The sequence below is a fragment of the Rhinichthys klamathensis genome, unplaced genomic scaffold, assembly GCF_029890125.1.
Source record: "Rhinichthys klamathensis goyatoka isolate OS25496 unplaced genomic scaffold, OSU_Roscu_1.1 h1tg000281l_1, whole genome shotgun sequence".
NCBI lineage: Eukaryota > Metazoa > Chordata > Actinopteri > Cypriniformes > Leuciscidae > Rhinichthys > Rhinichthys klamathensis.
In genome coordinates, this window is record NW_026606800.1 from 480,252 (window position 1) to 502,890 (window position 22,639).

At 36.7% G+C, this 22,639-nt stretch overlaps 1 protein-coding gene across 2 annotated transcripts in view; it reads left to right on the top strand.

Moving 5' to 3' along the window:
* The window catches only part of dtnba (dystrobrevin, beta a), a 38,593-nt gene that overhangs the window by 2,588 nt on the left and 13,366 nt on the right, over positions 1-22,639 (top strand). The window contains exons 2-9 of one of the 2 annotated variants that reach the window (XM_056269359.1): positions 11,817-11,859; positions 14,025-14,092; positions 14,193-14,273; positions 15,507-15,720; positions 15,801-15,886; positions 18,285-18,439; positions 19,777-19,882; positions 20,054-20,220. In XM_056269359.1, coding sequence (XP_056125334.1) covers positions 14,026-14,092; positions 14,193-14,273; positions 15,507-15,720; positions 15,801-15,886; positions 18,285-18,439; positions 19,777-19,882; positions 20,054-20,220 — 876 coding nt within the window. In that variant the 5' untranslated portion in view covers positions 11,817-11,859; position 14,025. Of the gene's footprint in view, positions 1-11,816; positions 11,860-14,024; positions 14,093-14,192; positions 14,278-15,506; positions 15,721-15,800; positions 15,887-18,284; positions 18,440-19,776; positions 19,883-20,053; positions 20,221-22,639 lie in introns of those variants that run through there. The other variant, XM_056269360.1, reaches the window with a different exon arrangement.

Here is a 22,639-nt window from a genome sequence, read left to right on the forward strand (position 1 = left end):
GGATTTACAAACGGTTTGGTTTCTTACAAACGTTATTAACGTGGCTATAATTCTGGATGATTCTTTATTTATACACTTATTATTCATAAGTATGCAGTGTCATAACTACATCTCTGACGTTTATAACAAACCAAACCGTTTGAGAATTGGTAGAAAATTGAGCAAGTTTTGGTTATTTAAAAAAGTACATGCACCATTAAAACACAATGTTACGAGTGAGCGAGCTGCCTGTGACAAGATGGCCGCCAGGTGCGGACGTCGACCTCCATTGGCCAGCAGCGCGGATGAGACATCTAGCCTATGAGTAACGCTCTCTTTTGTTTCTGTCTCGATGAAGCACCTCCTTCCGAAAGCACAATGTGCTCTGATTGGTCGGCTGGATCAGTGTTGTGTGATTGGTCAAGCGCTTCCACCGTGTTTGGGAAATGTCCCGCCCCCTTACCATAACCGAGTTTCCACACACTACTATCTAACTCAACCAGGCCCGTCACCTTTATGTAGTGTATGCCTTGGTTGGGATTGGAAATTATTTAAATGAGCAATATTTTGATGTATTCATTCCCGGAAGAAAACTTTCAGGAAGTTCAGAAACAGCGTGGAAACTTTGGGCTCTGTAACTTAACTTTGCAGACCTTTTTCATGCTCAAACAGCAACATTAAACACTGAAGGAAGTTAAAAATGTTTTGTTTTTTTAAATCACACAAAAATTCATAACAGGTCCTCTTTAAGATATTTTTGCCATTGTGGCATTTTTTTCATTATAATTTAGCACATTACCCTCATATATCCCATTATTGAAATGATTCCGGATGTTGTACTTTCTTTATTTTTTGCACGATCTTGGAATATATATTTATAGAAATGCATATTTTATTGTTATGTGAATCGAGTGTGGGGGTATATCTGCTTGATTCTCAAAAAGTCTTAATGCTCCTAAAAAGTCTTGAATTTTCTTCAACATGCAACTTCTTGTTTCTATCTTTTGATTTTGAGGTGAAATACGAGCCGGATGTGTTCTTGACAGGTTTCATTAGTTACCTGCTTGTTTTGTGTGTTTAACTTTTGGGCTTTTATCCTTATTTGTCTCTGTACGAAATGCAAATAGAGCTCATGCCAGTCCTGTGAAATGCAAACACACACACAGAATCTCTCCTGTTCTCCGTCACTGCTTTTCTGAATGGATGTGACGTCTCAACCCCAGCGACTGAGTTTGATCTTGTTTTTGTGCACAAAGACATTGTTCTCCATCTCAGTCTTCCTCTCATTCAGCTCAGACTCTGGAAAGTCTGAAAGGAAGATCAGGGCCGCTGTCCGCGGGAACCTTCAGAAGGCTTTTGTTGATCTCCCCAAAGGAGATATTCAATCATTCGCTGCACGTCAGAGAAACTGATATGAGCTGGCACTGGAAGAAAAGAACACAAGCTCCCCCATTAACTCAAAGGAAATATCTTCAGATGATTAATAAACACACTTATAAGTTGCTAAATATACACGCAGCTCTTAAGCACGCGTGGTGTGTAAACAGGCAGATGGAGCTGTCAGTTGTGGTCGTCAAAGCAAATGTTTCCGTCATACACCTCTGTTACTGTAGAGAGTTCAGTAACTCAAACATTCAGTTATTAACTATCTGATAATGACTTTTTAATGACTTGTTTAATTATTACCCCACACACAGTTACTCTGACAGAAACCCCAGTCTTCAGCAAACAAACATGACAATGTCCAAGTTTCAGACTGGTTGACAAAAGTGGGCCAGCGCTTATAGTCCATCTTATAGCGCTTATATTATATCTGTTTTTATTGCTAACTTAAGCATTTGATGTTTGTGATGACTTGATGTCTCATTATACAGTCTCAATCCTTACAATTGCAAATAGTAACATTTTATTGCATTTTGAAAAATTTTTTATATATATAGCCTATATATATATATATATATATATATATATATATATATATATATATACATATACTGTATATATGTGTGTGAATGTGTACATACATAGATATATATATATATATATATATATATATATATATATATATACATATACTGTATATATGTGTGTGAATGTGTACATACATAGATATATATATATATATATATATATAATGTATATAATTTTTTTTAAACATTTTAAATACATTTTTAAATAAAATTTTATTATAGAATTATAATTAATTTACTAATAATATATAATTTATAAAATGATTTAAAATGTATTTAAAAGAAATATATCTTATATATATATATATATATTTATTTATTTTTTTCAATAAATGTTCCTAAAATGAATAATTTTGGAAAAAATAAATGTTGGCTGCTTGTATGTTGAGCTGAGCTCTGGTAGCCGCTGTTTCATCATTGCTCACTGCAGTGAACCAATAATATCTAGCTGAAATATTCATATCTGGCAGTATTAGTCAGTGTGAGTATAGCAACGACATTCTGTTCTGCTTTAGTCTTCGAGAGGCCGTGCTGTCTGACATTAATGAGCGGCTGAACTCTGGGTTTGACGGCAGGTATGAATGGAGGATCGAGAATGAACTGCATCAGCAGAGGCTTAAATCCGCCTGACCACACACACACACACACACACACACACACACACACACACACACACACACACACACACACACACACACACACACATACATAGACACTCCTCATATGGTGCCTTTACATAATAGTTTTCCACTTATGGTGTTTGAGTGAAAGGTCATGAGTTTGGGTGGCTGACAGGAATAGTAAACTCACTGCCGCCCATCTGTGTGTGTGACTGCTCCTCTACTTCCACTTTGAGGGTGTTTGTGGTTGTGGTTGTGCAGAGACGGTGTGTTTGAGTTAATTACGAACTGCAGCAGCTGTTTATTACGAGCTGAAATGGATCAGTTTTGAGCTACTGATGTGTTGATCATGATAGTGTGTTTTGAATCAGTCTGTTTCTGTTATACATCAGCTGCCATTGTGTGCAGAACTATAATCTGTTTGTGTGTTCATGACTAGATTGTCAGTTTGGCCACTTTAGCAACACTAAGGTCTTGGGTTTGATTCCCACTGCATGTATGAACTGATAAAATGCGTACATCTCAAAGTTACTTTAGATAAAAGCATCTGCCAAATTCATAAATGTAAATTAGCAGGTGAATGTTAAAGCAGTGAATGTAAACACAGATCAAATAATATTTTACTGTTAGTGCGCTCACTAGAGTGTAAGTATAATGAAATATTTGCGATTTATGGTGCTTGTGCAGTTTTTAATTTTGTCCATCTGGATTACACAGTTTTAACAGTATTAAACTCAATTTTTATTTGTCAGTCATGAAATCATGGCATAGTTTATTATTAAGGATTTGCATTTTATTTCATTTAAATCAGTTTATTGTTTTGTATATTCAACTTGCTTAGAATCAGCATAAATCTGTTGAATGTGAATTTTTTTTTCATTGAGTTTAAAGTATGAATGGTTAAAATATGGCTAGCATGTAGAACAAACAATATTCGAATAGTTAAAATGTATGAGATTTAAACTAATTGTAATATGTATGTATTTAACCAATTAGTTTATTTCAGGGTTCCCACTGTCAGGTCCTTGAAATTCTTGAAAGTTAGTGAATCTGATTTTTTTTTTGAAAACAAACATAATAGATACAAATCCTTGAAAGTGCTTGAATTTATTTTGTGCAAGAAGTTTTCTGGAAAAAAAATCCATATTATTCCCTCGTCTGCTGTGTTATTTCGCCAACACTTCGTGGCCTATGCATACTAGCTTGCTTGATTTACGTTAATTACGGGCATTTACGTGTTAGTCCATGATTTACTCCCGCTCAACCCATAACCTTTATATAGGGAGCTAATCTAGATGGTTACAGGACATTACACAAGTTTTTCTTTTTTTTAAACGCCTCCAGATGGCACTTTTCTCACTTCAAAAAATAGATTTTAAAGGCCTCCACTCTATTTGAAGTTGAAATATTGCATTTATTGAAAAATAAAATAAAATAATAATAATAAAAATTTGTTCTAATGGAAAAAATTGCTCATAAAAAATTAATAAATATTGCATAGTATCATAAAATCCCTTCAAAATTCTGAATAATATAATCCAAAAATATTATTGAACAAAAATATAATACATTGGTTTTCCTGAAAAAAAGAAGTTACATTTCAAGGCTTCGGTCACTTTTGACTGCGACGGAGCCAAGTGTGACCCCTAAAAGAAGAGGATTTGAGGGTATTTGACCTGGAAAGTCCTTGAAAGGTCCTTGAATTTCAGGTTAACCGGTGTGGGAACCCTGTTATTAGTACTGTAAGGGGTATACAGTCAAAGACCCAGAACCAGATATGAAGAATGAAGACCCGGAGTCAGAATTATAAAAAATTAAAGAAAAGTTTTACTGAAGATAGTTTGCATTTTCATCAGCAGAAGTCAGCTTCAAGACTCCCACAGGAGTTCGTAGGCCGCCTCCCTTACAGTTACAAAGATCACAGCAGTTATACCATTTCCAAGGTCTAAGCTACGTCATTGCTTACAGGTTGAATGATTCTCATTGGCTAAGAAACATGAAAGCCTAAACAATTTAACACATGTGAGGAGATAGGGGTGCCTATCGCCATTAGTAAAGATAGTTGTCGTCCACTCATTAGATTTAGGTCTGTGGTGGCCTCGCAGGTTAGAGAAGGGCGCCGGGGTGTCTGGTCCGAACGTCCAGAACCTACATAGAATGTCATACGCACACACACACAAATAACAGACACTAGCAAATAACAGCTCCCATCAAGGCTGAAGAGAGTCTGAGCTCCTTATTATCAGTTAAGTATACCAAAACATACTGCTAAAACATTCACTCGTTTGGGAGAAAAACAGATCACTGGCATTTACTCCCAAGGAAGGAAATATACTGGAAAGAATACATTTTAATACAACAATTCAAGTTTGATAGTAACGCTCAATATAGCTTGACCATATGTCCAGCGAAGAATCATATGTGCCCACGCTGCCTTTAGGACCCTCTAACCTTTCTACTGATCCCAGAGAAAGAGACAAACGGCCTTGTGGGTTACGTGGCCTTCGTGTCCTGCGTGTACTACGTGCAATCTCAAAGTAAGATTGGAATGCACCTAAAAGAAACTGGTTACTTGCATCCATGCATTTAAGAAAATATAATTTCACAAGCACAAGAATATAAAAATTATTATGTGATAATGAATATATTTGATTATTGATTTTTATAAAGGAAGTATATAACCATTCAAAATGATATATGATTATATATGTATTTGAAGAGGCAAGGGATTTTGACCAACCCTTCAGTCCCCCGTTTTAGACCAATGTGGGGTCCAATACCGCCACGTCTGGTCTAACCAGTGAGGTCACTACGGAAGGGAGGAGTGGTGACGCATGCTCCCCTGCCGGGTCACACTTGTCTCTTCACCTCGTCATGGACATGCTGGATACTAAAAATTCCAGTCCCCATTAAGAGGCTCTCCCACCTTCCACTCACAACAGGACATCAATGTCATTCTTCCTCAGTTTATCAGTCAGGTTAAAATTTTTATAAAACACATAACTGATTACGAAACAAGTACATATTTTTTCTTTGGAAGCCAGGCTAAATAAGCAAGCACTATTGCTGTATTCCTACTAGCATGGGCTAGATCCACAGTCACTACTCAGATCCTAAATAAAGACATTGTCTATAATCATGAATACCAGAATATATGCACTAGTTTTTAAAAAAAAATAATATTATGATTTCCAAATCCTTTTATTATAAACAAAGTTGGATGGTTAATCCATTATTTTCACTACCCCTTTTATAGACCCTTTAGGTTTAAAACACAATGGTTGTCTAACTAAAAATAAACACAAACAATAGAATATTAATAATTAAGGCCCATAATAATCGATGTAAACACTTTAAGTCTTTACTGAAATCATCCTTCAGTTTACGGTCACATAGCATGTACCATTTTAATTGTATAACATCTTATACCCTTTTTTGTTTGTTTCAAAAATAGAAATAAAATAAAACAAATTCACATCATCATTTCAGTCATTATTTTACCACTAAAATATAGGATCGTTCCCCATTCTGCTTAATAAAGCTTTTGTTCATTCCTTATCCTTATATAACTTGAATCCCTGTCAATCATACAATGTCTAACCCTAACCTTTTTCATACCATTTAAACTTAATTTGACTTCCATAAATCCTATCAGAAATTGTATTTTCATAACATACATTTTCTTCTACTATATTTCTTCCATCTTGCCCTACATGCCAGTTCCTTCTGCATCCGAGTCTCTCACCACTGTCAGCCTAGTGACACTTAAAGTTCCCTCGTTAGGGGAATCATGGTATTTTATTAATTCTTCAATACTCTTGTTTTCTTATCATTAACTTCAACTTTATTTTTCATTATAACTACTTCTCACAGTATTTGTCTCAGTTCCACTTATCTTTACAGTTTTACAGAAACCAAAATATTATGTTACTCAGATCCCAGCCCACAGCCATATAGCTGCTTTCTCTTTTTACCTTTATTAAATTGTAGTTTTCTTAGACATCTAATGTCATACATACATTCAAGGGATTGAGAAATAAAACCTTTTCTTTTTAGAAGTTATATTCACTCCTTCTTTGTTCGCCCTCCGGCCTTTCAATAAAAATGAGGGAGCTCACTCTGGATAATTTGGATAGTGACTTAGCCAATGTGCCACTTTGTCTCTCTGCCGTCAAGTCTATATATATATATTTTTTTTTTTTTTCCCTACGTTTAACCTTATGATCCCACCTAGTTGTCTATTTAAATTTAGACCCTCAGTTGAATTTAGACAAGAGTTTTACCCCAGAATGGACGGCAATCTTCTTTACAATTCCAATTTATATAAAATACTAATCCAGAGAGTAATTCAGTTCAATATCATAAATGACAAAAGCATTCATAATTACCAATAGCAGACAGAGCTGGAAAACCACTCCAATTAAAGCTCGTCCCATGTTCTGCATTGTCTTTTCATCAGATTGACTTAGAATTATCAACTTTTCTAAAGTTGGTCATTTCACTTAACCCATCTGTAATGATAAAACACTAATTCCAGAGGTTAATGACACAATATCCTCAAAATCAGGAAATAATAGTACCCCAAACTAATACATACAAGACATAAAGTGCTGTCACCATCATACGCACTCATACTAGACACACATATGTTAACTGTTCATTTTCAATGTTCATTTTTCTTTATATTATTGCTAAAAGATTTATATTTTTTTTAATAAGATTTTAAACTTCCCATTTTCCGGTAGCTTCTACCTAATTTTACATGGTCTCCCAACCAGTTTCAAAGCATGTCTTGTTCATTATTCATTAGAATTTAACAAGGTCAGCTGGGTTGTTTTGTTTCATTATCATTATTTTGCTTCAGCTTGCTCTAGCAGGCCAATAACAGAAAGACAGACACAGTTACCATCCCTTCCTCCGCTCAAGCAGTCTCTCTCACTATAAATAAATAATCTTTTTCAACAGCCTTCTAAGGCTGTAACTTAGACATAATGTAATATTAAATTAATTACAATAACCTTTGACCATTCACCTTGTTATCCAGACTTTTCTCAAATCTACAAAAGCTGTCTTCATCTTTAGCCACCACCATGTCTAACGACCTTCAGGAGTTAAAACTATGTCATAGACCTATTAGTTCAAAATCATCACTATGATTTTCCTTGCCCATAAGGCAAACCAGTACATAAAAAGTTTTGCTACTGTCTCCACAACAACTAATGGGAATCACTTCATGGCCTCAGCTGGCTCTTGAAAGCCCACTCCTGTTAGCCCTTTATCTATAATCTCCATCAGGGTGTTTTCCCCTGGCATATTTGCAGACGCTTGTCACAATAAAAAAAAAACAAGCCATACAATGAATGCGGTTTCTGGTGATTGGTATTAGAGGAACACTCACGTTTCGGGGTCAGACTGTCTGTAACTCCTCACAGCGCATCCGCCCTAACGATAAAGGATGCTGCTGGCCTCACAGTCATCCGTTCCACTCTCATACCTTTCTCACATAAACACCTCCATCTTGAGATGCCCAGTGACTTTACGTGATCCACTCTGGCTTGGGTTGCCCCCTGTCTGGCCAATAGAAGGTCTTACCCGTCATTGAGTAGCCACTCGTGCCCACTGGTGACCGCTCTTTCCCATCACAGGCTGTTTGCTTCAACAGAACTCAGCTGTTTTCTAGAGCTTAGGAAAGGCACGTTCAAGAGTCACCAGAGCCATTCCGATTGCCTAATAGTGTTCACATAGGGAGACAGGTCAAAAACAACAGTATTTAATCACTTAAATCCATTAACTATCTTAAAAGCAGCAACCTAGCTACTTGGATTATACTCAGTGAATTTAGATCACAACCGTACATTCAGTGTACTTTTCCGTCGGCCCCTCCCCCGTTTCATGGTGGGGGCTAAGATCAGACAAAGAAGTTACGGGTCCTAAAATAACCTAATCAAAGATGTCACTACAAATAGCTTATTATCACTTATGACACCGACTCAGGTAACAGCTTTTAGCTGACATTGACTGAGAGAGAGACATTGAATGAGGGAGGGACTGGTACACTGCACTCTGAACGTCTAACTTTATCTACCATCTTTTAACTCTATCCCAGCTTAAGGCATCTTTGCCAGATATTACATACGGTTTCAAATAAACATATTATTTATATTTGTCTTTTGCCCACACATCAGGAAATTTAGGCATTATAAATTTCCACTCAGATTGAGTCTGTTGCACTGGCAGTTTCAGCCACAGCACACATCAGATTCAGATAAGCAAACTGTTTCATTACAGCCCATAACAAACTTATCTTTTGAAAACTAAACATCAGCTTCTAGTTCTTTCATGGTCAACTTTTCAAGCTGTTTGTTTAATCAGCATTTAGCAACTGTTAATTCAGTACGGCTTCTGCTTATTTGTTTTACATAAAAATAATTATTTTAGTTCTCAATAACGTTTCACATTTCTCAATCTCAATTTTAGTTGTCAAGTTCTCAACCATAGTTTAATATTTGACTTCAGTTTTCTCTTGGAGTTTATCAATCTCCAATTAGGATTCACACTAAGTTTGACGAGGCAAGCACTCTCTGCTTGTGATACTTTTGCAGTTATTGTAAATCATCTGTGAGATTAGTCTCTCTATATCATCTAAAACCTTTTTAAAATGTTTAATTACAACACAATCATCCTTTAAGTTACTTTGATATATTTTGCAACTCACATTTGTTGGAGTCATTAATTTTACATCAACCTGTATTCATCAATTCACTAAAAATTAGTATTATAGATCTTTTCTTCAAAAGGGTTCGTGTGTCAGCCTCAACGGCTCCAACAAGCACGCCCTTGAAGCAGTGTGTGTCCCATTCAGGAATGTAAACAGAGCCACTGATTAAGCAGTTCTCTGTATTCTTTTACAGTCCACCAGTGGCGGATTTAATCATAATAGCCCAATCATAATCTTCATCATTATTATTGGCAGAACATTAATTTTCATAAGCTGCAAAATATTGTTTTCACAAAGTGTCTGTTTAACTTTAGTCGCTTGTCCAGGGAAATTATCCCAGACCCAGAATTTCTTTCACTTGCTTCTTGTAATCATCGTAAGCAATACGAGGCTAAACATTTTAATTTTTCAGTTTCTTTGTTTGGTTGTAGCCAGTCAAGTTGTTTAAATTTCCAATCAGAATCAAAATCCTGACTACCATTTACTTAATCATTTCTGCAAATTTATTTAAAGTAAGGGCTTTAGAGCACAGCTGCTTACAGCGTTTGCTTTTCCTGTCTCACTATTTGTTTCAGGACTCTTCAGGTTACTGATTAAGTCATTACATTTTTCTGCCATATCTTAATCATGGTTCATACTCACCTGAAGTTATTGCAGAAATGGAGGCGGCGATCTTTGAACAACACAGCTTGGCTTCTGCGTGATGAAACTGCAAAGTATACTCCAAAATCACAGTTACATATACTGGTCCATGCCAATTTGGGTCACAACTTTTTAAATTTTTCTCTCGGAATTGTTCCTGATGCATCCCTGGCAAACAACCCTATTATTGTTAGTATCCCTAACTGCCTGATTCACTTCACTAAGTTCGGGGATCCCCTATCTGAGGTGGAAGAGATTGAGCAGGTTTACGGTGCCACTGGACCTCTAGCCCAGGGACGTGCTCTGCTGGGGTGGTGCTACACCAGTAATGCCCAGCGGGGCCCCCACAGAGCACGCTTCGCTTGCGCTGTCTGCTGCCGTTACCCTTAACGACGCTCTCAGCGACTTCTTATACTGTCAGCAGTATAATTAACTTACTCCTTCACTCGCCTCATCGGAGTGAAGCTTCACTCGCCTCATCGGAGTGAAGCTCTCCCGCTCTCCTTCAAAATCTCCTCCAGTCAGACAGCCCTAACAATTAACAAAAGCTTACTACCTTGTTTGTTGATTTGCCAGGGGTGTCACCGAGAATAATTGCCAGCGCATCCTCCACCATAACTGTAAGGGGTATACAGTCAAAGACCCAGAACCAGATATGAAGAATGAAGACCCGGAGTCAGAATTATAAAAAATTAAAGAAAAGTTTTACTGAAGATAGTTTGCATTTTCATCAGCAGAAGTCAGCTTCAAGACTCCCACAGGAGTTCGTAGGCCGCCTCCCTTACAGTTACAAAGATCACAGCAGTTATACCATTTCCAAGGTCTAAGCTACGTCATTGCTTACAGGTTGAATGATTCTCATTGGCTAAGAAACATGAAAGCCTAAACAATTTAACACATGTGAGGAGATAGGGGTGCCTATCGCCATTAGTAAAGATAGTTGTCGTCCACTCATTAGATTTAGGTCTGTGGTGGCCTCGCAGGTTAGAGAAGGGCGCCGGGGTGTCTGGTCCGAACGTCCAGAACCTACATAGAATGTCATACGCACACACACACAAATAACAGACACTAGCAAATAACAGCTCCCATCAAGGCTGAAGAGAGTCTGAGCTCCTTATTATCAGTTAAGTATACCAAAACATACTGCTAAAACATTCACTCGTTTGGGAGAAAAACAGATCACTGGCATTTACTCCCAAGGAAGGAAATATACTGGAAAGAATACATTTTAATACAACAATTCAAGTTTGATAGTAACGCTCAATATAGCTTGACCATATGTCCAGCGAAGAATCATATGTGCCCACGCTGCCTTTAGGACCCTCTAACCTTTCTACTGATCCCAGAGAAAGAGACAAACGGCCTTGTGGGTTACGTGGCCTTCGTGTCCTGCGTGTACTACGTGCAATCTCAAAGTAAGATTGGAATGCACCTAAAAGAAACTGGTTACTTGCATCCATGCATTTAAGAAAATATAATTTCACAAGCACAAGAATATAAAAATTATTATGTGATAATGAATATATTTGATTATTGATTTTTATAAAGGAAGTATATAACCATTCAAAATGATATATGATTATATATGTATTTGAAGAGGCAAGGGATTTTGACCAACCCTTCAGTACTATTACAGAAATTGTCTCGGTTTCATTCATGTATGACTGACAAATCTGAAATGCTGATTGCTCATGGGAACTCGTGCGGCGCCTCAGTCACAGGACAGGAGCAGATTGTTTTTGAAAGACTGACTTGTGTGAACATTAGTGTGACGGTCAAAAGCAATGATCACAGACGCAGCCGGATGAACGAATGATCAGTGTGATTAATGTGTGTATGACTGAAGTGAACACACTTCTGATCATCTCACTCTCTTCCTGTTTTCAGGCCTGTTGATGCTCTCACCTGTCTGACCTGCAGCGGAGATCAGGTAACTAGCAGCAGGTGTTTCCTCTTATGTCTTGTACTTCTGCATTTCTGTGTTTTATGCCAAAACTACAGTTCAAAAGTCAAGTGTCAGTAAGATGCGTCTCTTCTGCTCACCAAGGCTGCAATTAATTGATTAAAAATACAGAAAAAACAGTAATATTCTGAAATATTATTACAATTTAAAATAATTGTTTTCTATTTGAATATCTCTTTAAATGCAGTTTAATTTTGTGATGTCAAAGCTGAATTTTCAGCATCATTACTCCAGTCTTCAGTGTCACATGATCCTTCAGAAATCACTCTAATATGATGATTTGATGCTCAAGAAACATTGATTATCATTTTGAAAATCAATGTTGTAAACAGTAGTGCTGCTTCATATTTTTGTGGAAACCGGTGACACATTTTTTTCAGGATTCTTTGATGAAAGAATAGCACTTATTTAAAAAACAAACAAATATATATATATATATATATATATATATATATACATTATTAAAGTATTTAGTGTCTCTTTTGATCAATTTAATGCATCCTTGCTGAAAAAATTATAAATTGAATTCCTTTTTTTTATACTGACCCCAAACTTTTGTACCGTTGTATATGAAATATGACGGTCTTTCATACCTTATTGCTTAATTAAAGATAATTGTGATTAAAACATTAAACCGTAAAAGGAAGTTTCAGTCCCACAGCTGAAGTCAGTGTGTTTTTGGAGCTGGTGTGTGTTAATGATTTTTAGCTTGTCTGTGTGATGAGTGTTAATGTGAGTTCAGGACACTGGAATGTTTTAGCAGTGAGGTGCTGCACGTCTGGATTCGACTGTTTGAGAAATAATTCCCACTCAAGTGTGTGTGTTGGTGCAGAAACACCTAAAATAGTTCAAATAAAAGAATTTTAAGGCAATAAAGACAAAACGATAATGTCATTCGGTTGAAGAAGACGGTGAATGAATAACATAATTCAATCTTACCAAGTGTTTGGATCACAGTTATAGTTGAGTTTTGTTGTACTTAGCAGTTATCACTGTTTGTGCCTCTGTGTCCCAGGGGATTATGGGTAAGTCTCACCGGAGACCAGAAAATCCCTGCAGGAATGTGTGTGTACACATGCTTCAGTGCTTTTCAGTCGGAGAGATTTGGTTCTGTTCTTTATTAAGATGCAACTGTTTGGGAACAAAGTCATTGTTGAGGGGTTTAGGGTGGTTGCTACTTGCTTGGTAAGAAATTTTAAGAACACTTTATAAAAGTTTCTTCCCAGTTGTTAAAGAAATAATTCACTTAAAAATTTAAATTCTGTCATCATTTACCTCATTGAATTTAACTCATACAGGTTTGAAACAACTTGAGGGTGAGTAAATGATGACTGAATTTTCATTTTTAAGTGAACTATTTCTTTAAGAGAAATGTTACATTTGCCAGAATTTCTCAGTTTTGACTTTTCGTCCCCATCCAGGTTTACCTCCTCTATAATGTAATTAAAATATAATCAATGAACTATTAACCGGTATACTTGATAGGTGCGTAGGACAAAGGCATTTATTAAAACCGAATACAATAAACATCAGGCATTTGATGAAGGTCATGGGACCGAAATGTTGCCAAAACGTTCAATTTTGATAAGTTTAGCAACTTAGTATAGTGAGCGCGATTTCTTTTTCTAGTTTAATTTAAGTAATTAAAATATAGAATAAACGTTAAATTCATGCAAATGTTAAAATCAGATAAATATTTAAATATTTTCAATTAATTTCATATTTATGTGCAATTGTGCACTTAAGTTTTTGTATAGCAAAGAATAATTATGACAATGAACATTTTAGAAAAAACTCCACTGCATGTTCTTTTTCCAAAAAAGTTTTATATTTGGTTATAGTTTGGTGAGGTTAATGTAGATTTTTACATCATGATCTGAGATGTTAAATTATTAGGTAATTATCCCATTACCAAACCAATTTTAGTTGAGGTAATTCAGAAATATTTATTTATTTTAGTATCAACACAAGAAAAGAAAAAAAATCATCACGTCATAAGCATTTTGCACGATCACACGTGCAAAAATCCACTTAAAGTTTGATCTGGGCCGTGATGTGACAGATATTTTAACGTGTGTGAAATAATCAAATAATTGCCCGTCTATATTTCATTTCTCTGTTTGTGTCTCTAGGATGATAGAGGAGGCGGGAAGGAAGGGGAATGTCATGGCCGATAGGAAGCAGCTCTTCACAGACATGAGTGAGTTCCTCCCACCACGTGACCTTTGACCCTATTGCAAGTGTTCGTACTCTGGTGCATTTGAATATGAAGTGACTGACGTGTGACTTTGATTCTTCAGAGACACAGAACTATGACACCATCCGGCTGTCCACGTACCGCACCGCCTGCAAGCTCAGATTCATTCAAAAGAAATGCAACTGTGAGTATTTCACTTTAAAGCAACACTAAGCAAGATTTTTTACCTTAAAATAATGTTTCCAAAATCGTTTCAGTGGTTCATCAAGTTGTAACAGGGTGAAAGGCACTTATGCCTCCGCTTTGTGGTCCTATATCTGCTATAACCACGCTATGTAAGATTGCCAGATCGGGTTGTGTTTCTGTAGTTCTAATGAGACATAAGAAAACTACAAATTTGACTTGCTTTACGTCAAGCGTTACAATAGTCATTATTTTGTTTTTCTTCGTTTCTGATGTCGCAATACATCATACTTTCATGAAATCATGCAACATACTCTACCTTGTCTGTCGACATTGTTCATCCCAAAGCCGGTGCTGGATAAACAACGAGCGTGCGTGCGACAGTAGGCTAAATTATTTACAACCTGTAGGGCGACCGCAGAGGAAAAGTTACTTGATGTTGCTTTAAAACACTACTGACTAATAATGCAAAAGATGCATTTTCATTGTTGTCTGCAAGTTCAAAAATAAGCTCCGCATGAACAAAAACTCTACTTGGTGTGAAAAGTATGAAACATGTAACAAGATAAGCTAGAAATACACTACTGTTCAAAAATCAGTAAGATTTTATTGTTTTTAAAATAAATGAATACTTTTATTCAGTAATTAAGTTGAATTAAATTGCATTAAATTGAAAGAAAGTGCCAGTAAAGACATTATAATGTAACAAAGGATTTTCATAAATATTCATAAAAAAATTCTGAATAAGATGTATCAAGGTTTCCACAAAAATATTGTGCAGCACATCTGTTTTCAACATTAATAATTATCAGAAATGTTTCTTGAGCAGCAAATCATCATATTAGAATATTTTCTGAAGGATCATGTGACACTGAAGACTGGAGTAATGATGCTGAAAATTCAGCTTTGATCACAGGAATAAATGACATTTTAAAGTATATCTAAATAGAAAACATTTCTTTTAAATAGTATTAATATTTCACAATATCACTGTTTTTTTTTTATTGTATTTTTGAGCAAATAAATGCAGCCTTGGTTAACAGCTTTCTTTCAAAAACATTACAAAGAATCTTACCAAACCCAAACTTTTGAACAGTAGAGCATGTTAAAAAGTTTAAAAGGGAGTTTTTCATGCCACTTGTTTATTTTTTATTATATTTACAGTAATCTGGACTGACATAGTAAGGTTTTTTCCCGACATAATTCCCTATATTTCATGTATTTTCTCTCTCAGTGCATCTGGTGGACGTGTGGAACATGATCGAGGCGTTCCGTGATAACGGTCTGAACACGCTGGACATCTGTACTGAGATCAGTGTGGCTCGGCTGGAGACCATCATCGCCTGCATCTACCAGCAGCTAAACAAACGCCTGCCCACCACACACCAGATCAACGTCCAGCACAACACCAGCCTGCTGCTCAACTTCATAGTGGCGGCACACGACAGGTGAGTGTGTGTGTGTGTGTATTCAGGACTTGGGTTGTGTTTGTGACGTTTTTCTGATGGTGTAACTGTTTGTTTTGCAGTGATGCTCAGGGAAGGCTAACAGTGTTTTCCGTCAAAGTGATGCTCTCGGTGCTGTGTGGAGGGAAACTGGTTGATAAACTTCGCTGTAAGTTCATGCATCAATAGCTATGTCCCTCTACTTATTTTAATGCAGATTTTTGGATATTGCATAAAAGAACCCTGGGTGAAAAAGCCAAGATGTGAATAAATTCTAAAAATGTGCATAAAAATACTCAGTTGAGGTGGGTCATTTTTTTTATCAGACAAGAAGATGTGCATAAACTATGATGTAAACACATTTACTGAATAAATCCGTTGATGCACAACAAAAATCTCACATAACTTTGCTTCAACAGAGGATGTGATTGGATAACTGGACTAACAAGATGAGCCATTCAATCTCACAGCATCTCAGATGTTGGTTTGATAATTCTGAAATGCCTAGGGTGCGGATCCACTTGTCCGTGCGATACTTCTGTCACGCCGCGCTCCGCTTTCCTATGGGTGACGTCACGCGACTTTAACGCGCCCGCAAAGCATCCCAGGAAGGCGGCACTTCATTTGGAAAAATGCTCCTTCAGGGCCGATGCCCATCTTTATGCAAATGAATTCCGTTGAACGCGACGCGACTATCCAATAGAAGTAGAGCATATGGAGACAGGGGGAAGTCTCTCGCAGGTCCTCTGTTCTAGACTGGCCGCTGGTTCAAAACCACACCCATAGCAGTAAACTTGAGGAACGCCCATCAAAGTACAAATGTGGGAAGGCGTCGCGACACCACGCGACACGCAAGCGTGTAATCGCAAGCGTTTCCAGGCAAAATAGAATAGGAAAAGATGTTTATATGTTATTTTGTACAGGAATACATATTAATAAATTACATTTTGATGGTTGAAAGTCTAGGTTTTGACAAATTCAGATATAAATATAATTTAAAAATAAATAATGATCAATTTTCAAATATTGCACCTGTCAATAGACCTTATTTAGCCACGCCCCTTTTCCGCGCTGAGCTCGTTGTCTTTTGACTTCCGGTCTGTATTTTCACAGCGATCTTGCGTAGTTATGAATGAACGGCTCGTTTAAAAAATTCCCAAGGTCCATTTGTTAAGACATGCTTTACAATGCTTATCATAAACATTACAATGCTCATGATAACTTTTGTTAACTCTACAATAAGTAAATCAACTTCACCAGCTAATTACTCCTGGACAGCGGAGCCATAGAGATATACAGAGCGACCGCAAAAACGGAAGTTCAAAGACAATATTCTAAAGATGGCGGCGCCCTCGTTTCTCTGGTGCATAAGGTCTATACAGAACGAAATATTCTCTAGTCTATTTTGCTGTCAATACTGCTGACAGTGTCTTTATCAGTAGGCTTTATATTTATGCTTAACATGAAGTATAGGGCTTCCACAAAACGTCCTCCCTGTACGTCACCTAGCAGCAGCAGCGCCGCGTCAGACACGTTTCTGGTGTGCAAAGACACAGAAAACGCGACGCAGCTGACACGCAACAGAAACGCCACGCTCACGCCACGCAGCCAGTGTGTCACCGGCCTAAGCTAAAGTCTGTCATCAAAATGGTTGGGTGTAATGTAGGGCTGCCTCATAATAGTCGACTAAACGTTAGTTGAGAAAAAGAGGCTTGGCTGAGTTTAGTCGCAGTAAAAACTCCACAGGAATTGGAAAAGTTGTGCAGTGACAGATCCATGCAGTAATGCGTCTGGTTAAGTGTGGTAACATTACGAGAGGATAAAGAATGACCACTAAAAGGTGATGTGTGACCTCAAACATTACTTATTTAAAACATGCAAGTAGAAGCCTAAAAATAGCCACTTTACATGGCCGCTTGCTCTAACATTAACCTAGATAAATGTGCGCTAATATTAGGCGCATATTTGCTGCAGAACCACACTTGCTGCACTTCACTTCCACGCCTATGCCACTGGAGTGCATCTTCTCAAAGGCCGACTTCATTGTGAGCAAGACCAGGAGCTCACTTCTTCCCAACAACACGGACAAACTCATGTTCCTTCCTCATAATATGTAAAGTCTGAGATTGGAGGGGGAAAAAGCTGACTAATCAGCTAATTGCTTAAATAAATGGCTAATGGTTGACTTGGATAATCTTTAGTCAGGGGCAGCCCTAGTATAAGTAGATTTTGTTTCGTCTGCGCGCTCTGAGACGCGAGGCATTTTTAATGTAGGAAAAATTAGCCACGGTGGATTCCCCGAATGCAGCAACTTTCATTTTTATCACAGATATTTTGCACCAATTTTCCAGGAAGTGAACATATGGGATTGAAACGATGCTTTATTTGCAATATTTAAATTTTGCGCGCAAGTTAAATTAGAAACTTTGGACGGAAATATAGCTTTTGGATAATAGTGGCTTAGCTGTGAGATTTCAGGAGTGCTGCCCACTAGTGGACAGAGATATGCATTACAATACTCATGGACGTTCTGTGACAGAAATAACGAGTGTGTTTGTGTGTGTTAGATATTTTCTCTCAGATATCAGATTCTCATGGTGCGATGGTGATGCCCAAGTTCGACCACTTCCTCCAGGAGGCGCTGAAGCTGCCCAATGCCGTGTACGAGGGGCCATCGTTCGGCTACAAGGATCACTTCGCCAGATCTTGTTTTCCTCAACAAGTAACGATTTGACACGTTTCTTCTTTTTGTCTTGTTAGCGTTGCTTGCTAAGCATCAGTATTATTGCTGATAGTTAGAGTTAGTGCATGACTTGCCGTGCATTGTTTTTTCTGCAGGCATGAATAATACTTCAAATCATGTAGCGTGATGAAGAGATCAAACGTGCAGTTTTAGCTTGGTGTGGGGTTCTTGATTATGGCATAAATCATAATCAAAATTATTTTGGTCAATATTGAGATCATGATTATATAGATTACCAATTGATGCTGGAAACATCATTGAACTTAAAAAAATATATTTTTAACAGTGGGTTTTCTTGATGTACTGTAAAAAATGTGTCATGTAAATAAAAAATATATATACACTAATGTTCAAAAGTTTGGGGTCAAGATGATTTTGATTTTAAAGAAATTAATAATTTTAATTATTCAGGATGCATTAAATTGAACAAAAGTGTCAGTAAAGACTTTTATAATGTAAAATTTTTTTTTTTTATTTCAAATAAGGTTGTTTCTTTTGAACTTTATTATCAGAGAATTCTGAAAAATGTTTTATGGTTTCCACAATAATATGAAGCAGCAAAACTGTTTTCAATATTGATTAAAAAAAAAATTCTGAAGGATCATGTGACACTGAAGACTGGAGTAATGATGCTGAAAATTCAGCTTTGCATCACAGGAATAAATTACATTTTGAAATATATTCAAATAGAAAACTGTTATTTTAAAGTGTAATAATATTTCAGAATATTACTGTTTTTTTCTGTATTTTTTATCAAATAAATGCAGTCTTGGGGAGAGACGAGACTTTCTAAAGTATAAAAAAATCTTACAGACCCCAAACTTTTGAAGGTAGTTTATACATTATACTGTATAAATATAAACTTTATACATGAAATTATTATTATATTATTTATTTATTTATAAGTGAATTAGATCAAAATAAACACAGTCAGCTAAACATTTTTTTCAGTATATAAAATAAAACAAGAGAAGACAAAGTGAGAGCGTCATTGTAAAACAAAATGCGGCTTGTTTTATCTCGTTGACATAATATTATTTAAAAATATTCCATCAATGGTTATATAGTAAAGAAATTCAAATAAATGCCCAGCTAATGTACAATTAAACAGGTGATTTTTTTTTTAATTGACAGATGAATCAAAGCCATATCTAGAGACATGTGAGTGAACTCTTTTGACTTGTGTTGGTTAGCAGCCACATAGCAACACCCACAGCAGCTTTTGCACAGGACAGTCAGAAAATGCAAAAATGTGTAAATATTGGCAAGTTCTGTGATGGGGATATTTAGTGTGTGTGTGTATGTGTGTTTAACAGAAGAAGGTGATGCTGAACATGTTTCTGGATACTCTGATGTCAGATCCTCTTCCTCAGTGTCTCTTTTGGCTTCCTCTGTTGCATCGGCTGGCAAACGTGGAGAACGGTAACACTCGAGTCGCTTGGAATATTATATGCTAATTTATTCATATTACTCAAGCTTGTTATATAGCCGTGACAAAGATAGAGTTTTGCCTTATCACTAACGTCATGAACATTCATTTTGTAGTTTAATATTCATATGTTCCTGCACATTGAATCTCTCTTTCTTTCTCAGTCTATCATCCGGTGGCATGTTCTTTCTGTCGGTCGGAAAGCATGATGGGATTTCGATATCGCTGTCAACAGTGTTTCAACTATCAGCTGTGTCAGAACTGTTTCTGGCGAGGTCATGCGAGCGGAAACCACAACAACCAGCACGAGATGAAGGAGCATTCGTCCTGGGTGAGGATCAGCTGCATCTGTCATGTCTTGTTCCTTAGTTTTTTAATAATGTTATATTTTTTCTACTCATAATTAAGGGTGTCAAATTAATTCACAATCTCGAACTTCGAATTAAAAAATTAAATCGTCGATGCTGCCACGCCCCCATGTCACGTCCGGTCGGCGTCCCAAGCTGGAAAAGAACACACGTGTTGAATTGCTGCGAGTCTATGGTCAACCTCCTCTAACTTAGCTACAGCCAGTCAAAAGATGGCATGGCAACTGCAGATGCAGGAGACCCATCGACAGAACTTGAACCCCCTCCTCTTTCATTGAAGTAGCAGGTGTGGAAGTTTTTCATTTCCAGTGAGTTATGTTGACAACGTTCGCGCTTCAAAAAAGCCAGTTTGCAGACATCCCAAGTCTCGCGGAAGTTCCGGGAGTCTCCCGCATATTGATAGCGGCTCCCTGATGCCCGCAAATTAGTTAAAATCTCCCGTAATCTAGAGTGAGCGAGCAAGAGTGAGAGACAGTGTGTGTGACAGAGAGCATCCTGATTGGCCGGTTTCGGCTTTAAAAAAATAAATGTAAAAATCGAGAATCGAATCGAACCGTGACCTTAGAATCGAAAATGTAATCGAATCGAGGATTTGGAGAATCGTGACACCCATACTCATAATGTTACTCAGGATCACAATTTAGTTTGTCCCTTTCCATGGGGAACCTTGAAATATCAAGAAATTATCCACCTTTTTCATAAGCCCCATTACGCTTTGCTCAAATTACGGGCGTTACTTCCGTTAAACTGTGAAGAATCAGCGAAAGGTTTGCTCTGTAAACGCAATAATAAACATTTTCAAAAACTGTACAATGAGATGAAATTATTCTACACACCCTTCAACCATTGGACATCAAAAGGACATTCAAAAGTGTAAAAGCATTAACAAATTTGACAGCAGATCATAAATGACCCCTAGAGCATGATATATTTCCGCAGCAATATTGTTAAATATCACTGACAGGGTGTTCCCACGGGTCCTTGAAATCCTTGAAAGTTTGTGAATCAGAAAAAAAAAAATTCAAGGCCCTTGAACGTTTTTGAAAAGTGCTTGAATTTATTTTGTGCAAGAAGTTTTCTGGAAAAAATTCCATATTTTCCCCTCCTGTCCGCTAATGTGTTATTTCGCCAGCACTTTGTGGCCTATGCATACTAGCTTGCTTGAGTTACGTTAGTTCCGCTCATTTACGCGTTATGTTAAGTGTTTCCCGCGTGAGGTGCTTTGTGTTGTATGTTGCCATGCCGTTCAAGCGCACAAAACTACTACGATGGTACCTCAACAACAACAAACGTGTCCACACATTAAGTCCTTGAATTTGAGGGTATTAGACCTGGAAAGTTCTTGAAAGGTCCGTGAATTTGAAGTTAACCAAGGTGTGGGAACCCTGTATATAACATACATTCATTGTCTTAATCAAAAATGTTAATTAGCTGGAACATTGAGTGGTAATATTTCAAAGTGATTTCCCTCATTTTGACTGCCAATAAATATTGTATTTACCTGCTTTATAAAGTAAACACTGATAATAGGGATTAGAAGTGAAAAGGAGAGACAGTTACATTTTAAAGCATTCGTGTGAAAACAAACCTGGATAGAGATGTGAGGATTTGGGGAGATAAACAAGAGATTCTTAGTGCATTCCAGTGAATTATTCATGGGTTATACAGTGAATTAAATCCACAAATGCGCAATATATGTTTTCTTTTTTCATACTGTTACTGCAGAATACAAAGGAAAAAAGAAAATAATCAGGATGAAAAGAATGCAGCGACTGAAAGGAGCGATCATACCACGTCACATTAAAATACCAAGCGTTACGTTATTCTCCTGGTGTCTGAGAATAGAACATGAAGGGAATTTTACAGCTCATTCAGTCAAACTGACGGATAAGGATTATTTGTAGCACAACCTTATGATTTGAAATATTTGTTTCAGTCTTTTTGAGTGGAACTTCCCCTGTCCGGAAGTTCTTTTTCCCCTCTGGAAAAAGAATGAAATCTTAAAAGTGATACATTTCTATAGCAAATATACATTTTTCTACACTACCATTGAAAAGTTTGGGGACGGTATGATTTTTAAACAAAGTCTCTTTTGCTCACCAAGGCTGGATTTATTTGATAAAAAAAATACAGTAAAAACTGTAATATTGTGAAATATTATTACTGTTTAAAATAACAGTTTTCTATTTTAATATATTTTAAAATATAATTTATTCCTGTGATGTCAAACCTGAATTTTCAGCATAAATATTTTTGTGGAAACTGATTTTTTAATTTTTTTCAGGATTCTTTGATTAATAGAAAGTTCAAAAGAACATAATTTATTTGAAATCAAAATATTTTCTAACATATTATGTCTTTACTGTTTGATCGGTTTAATGT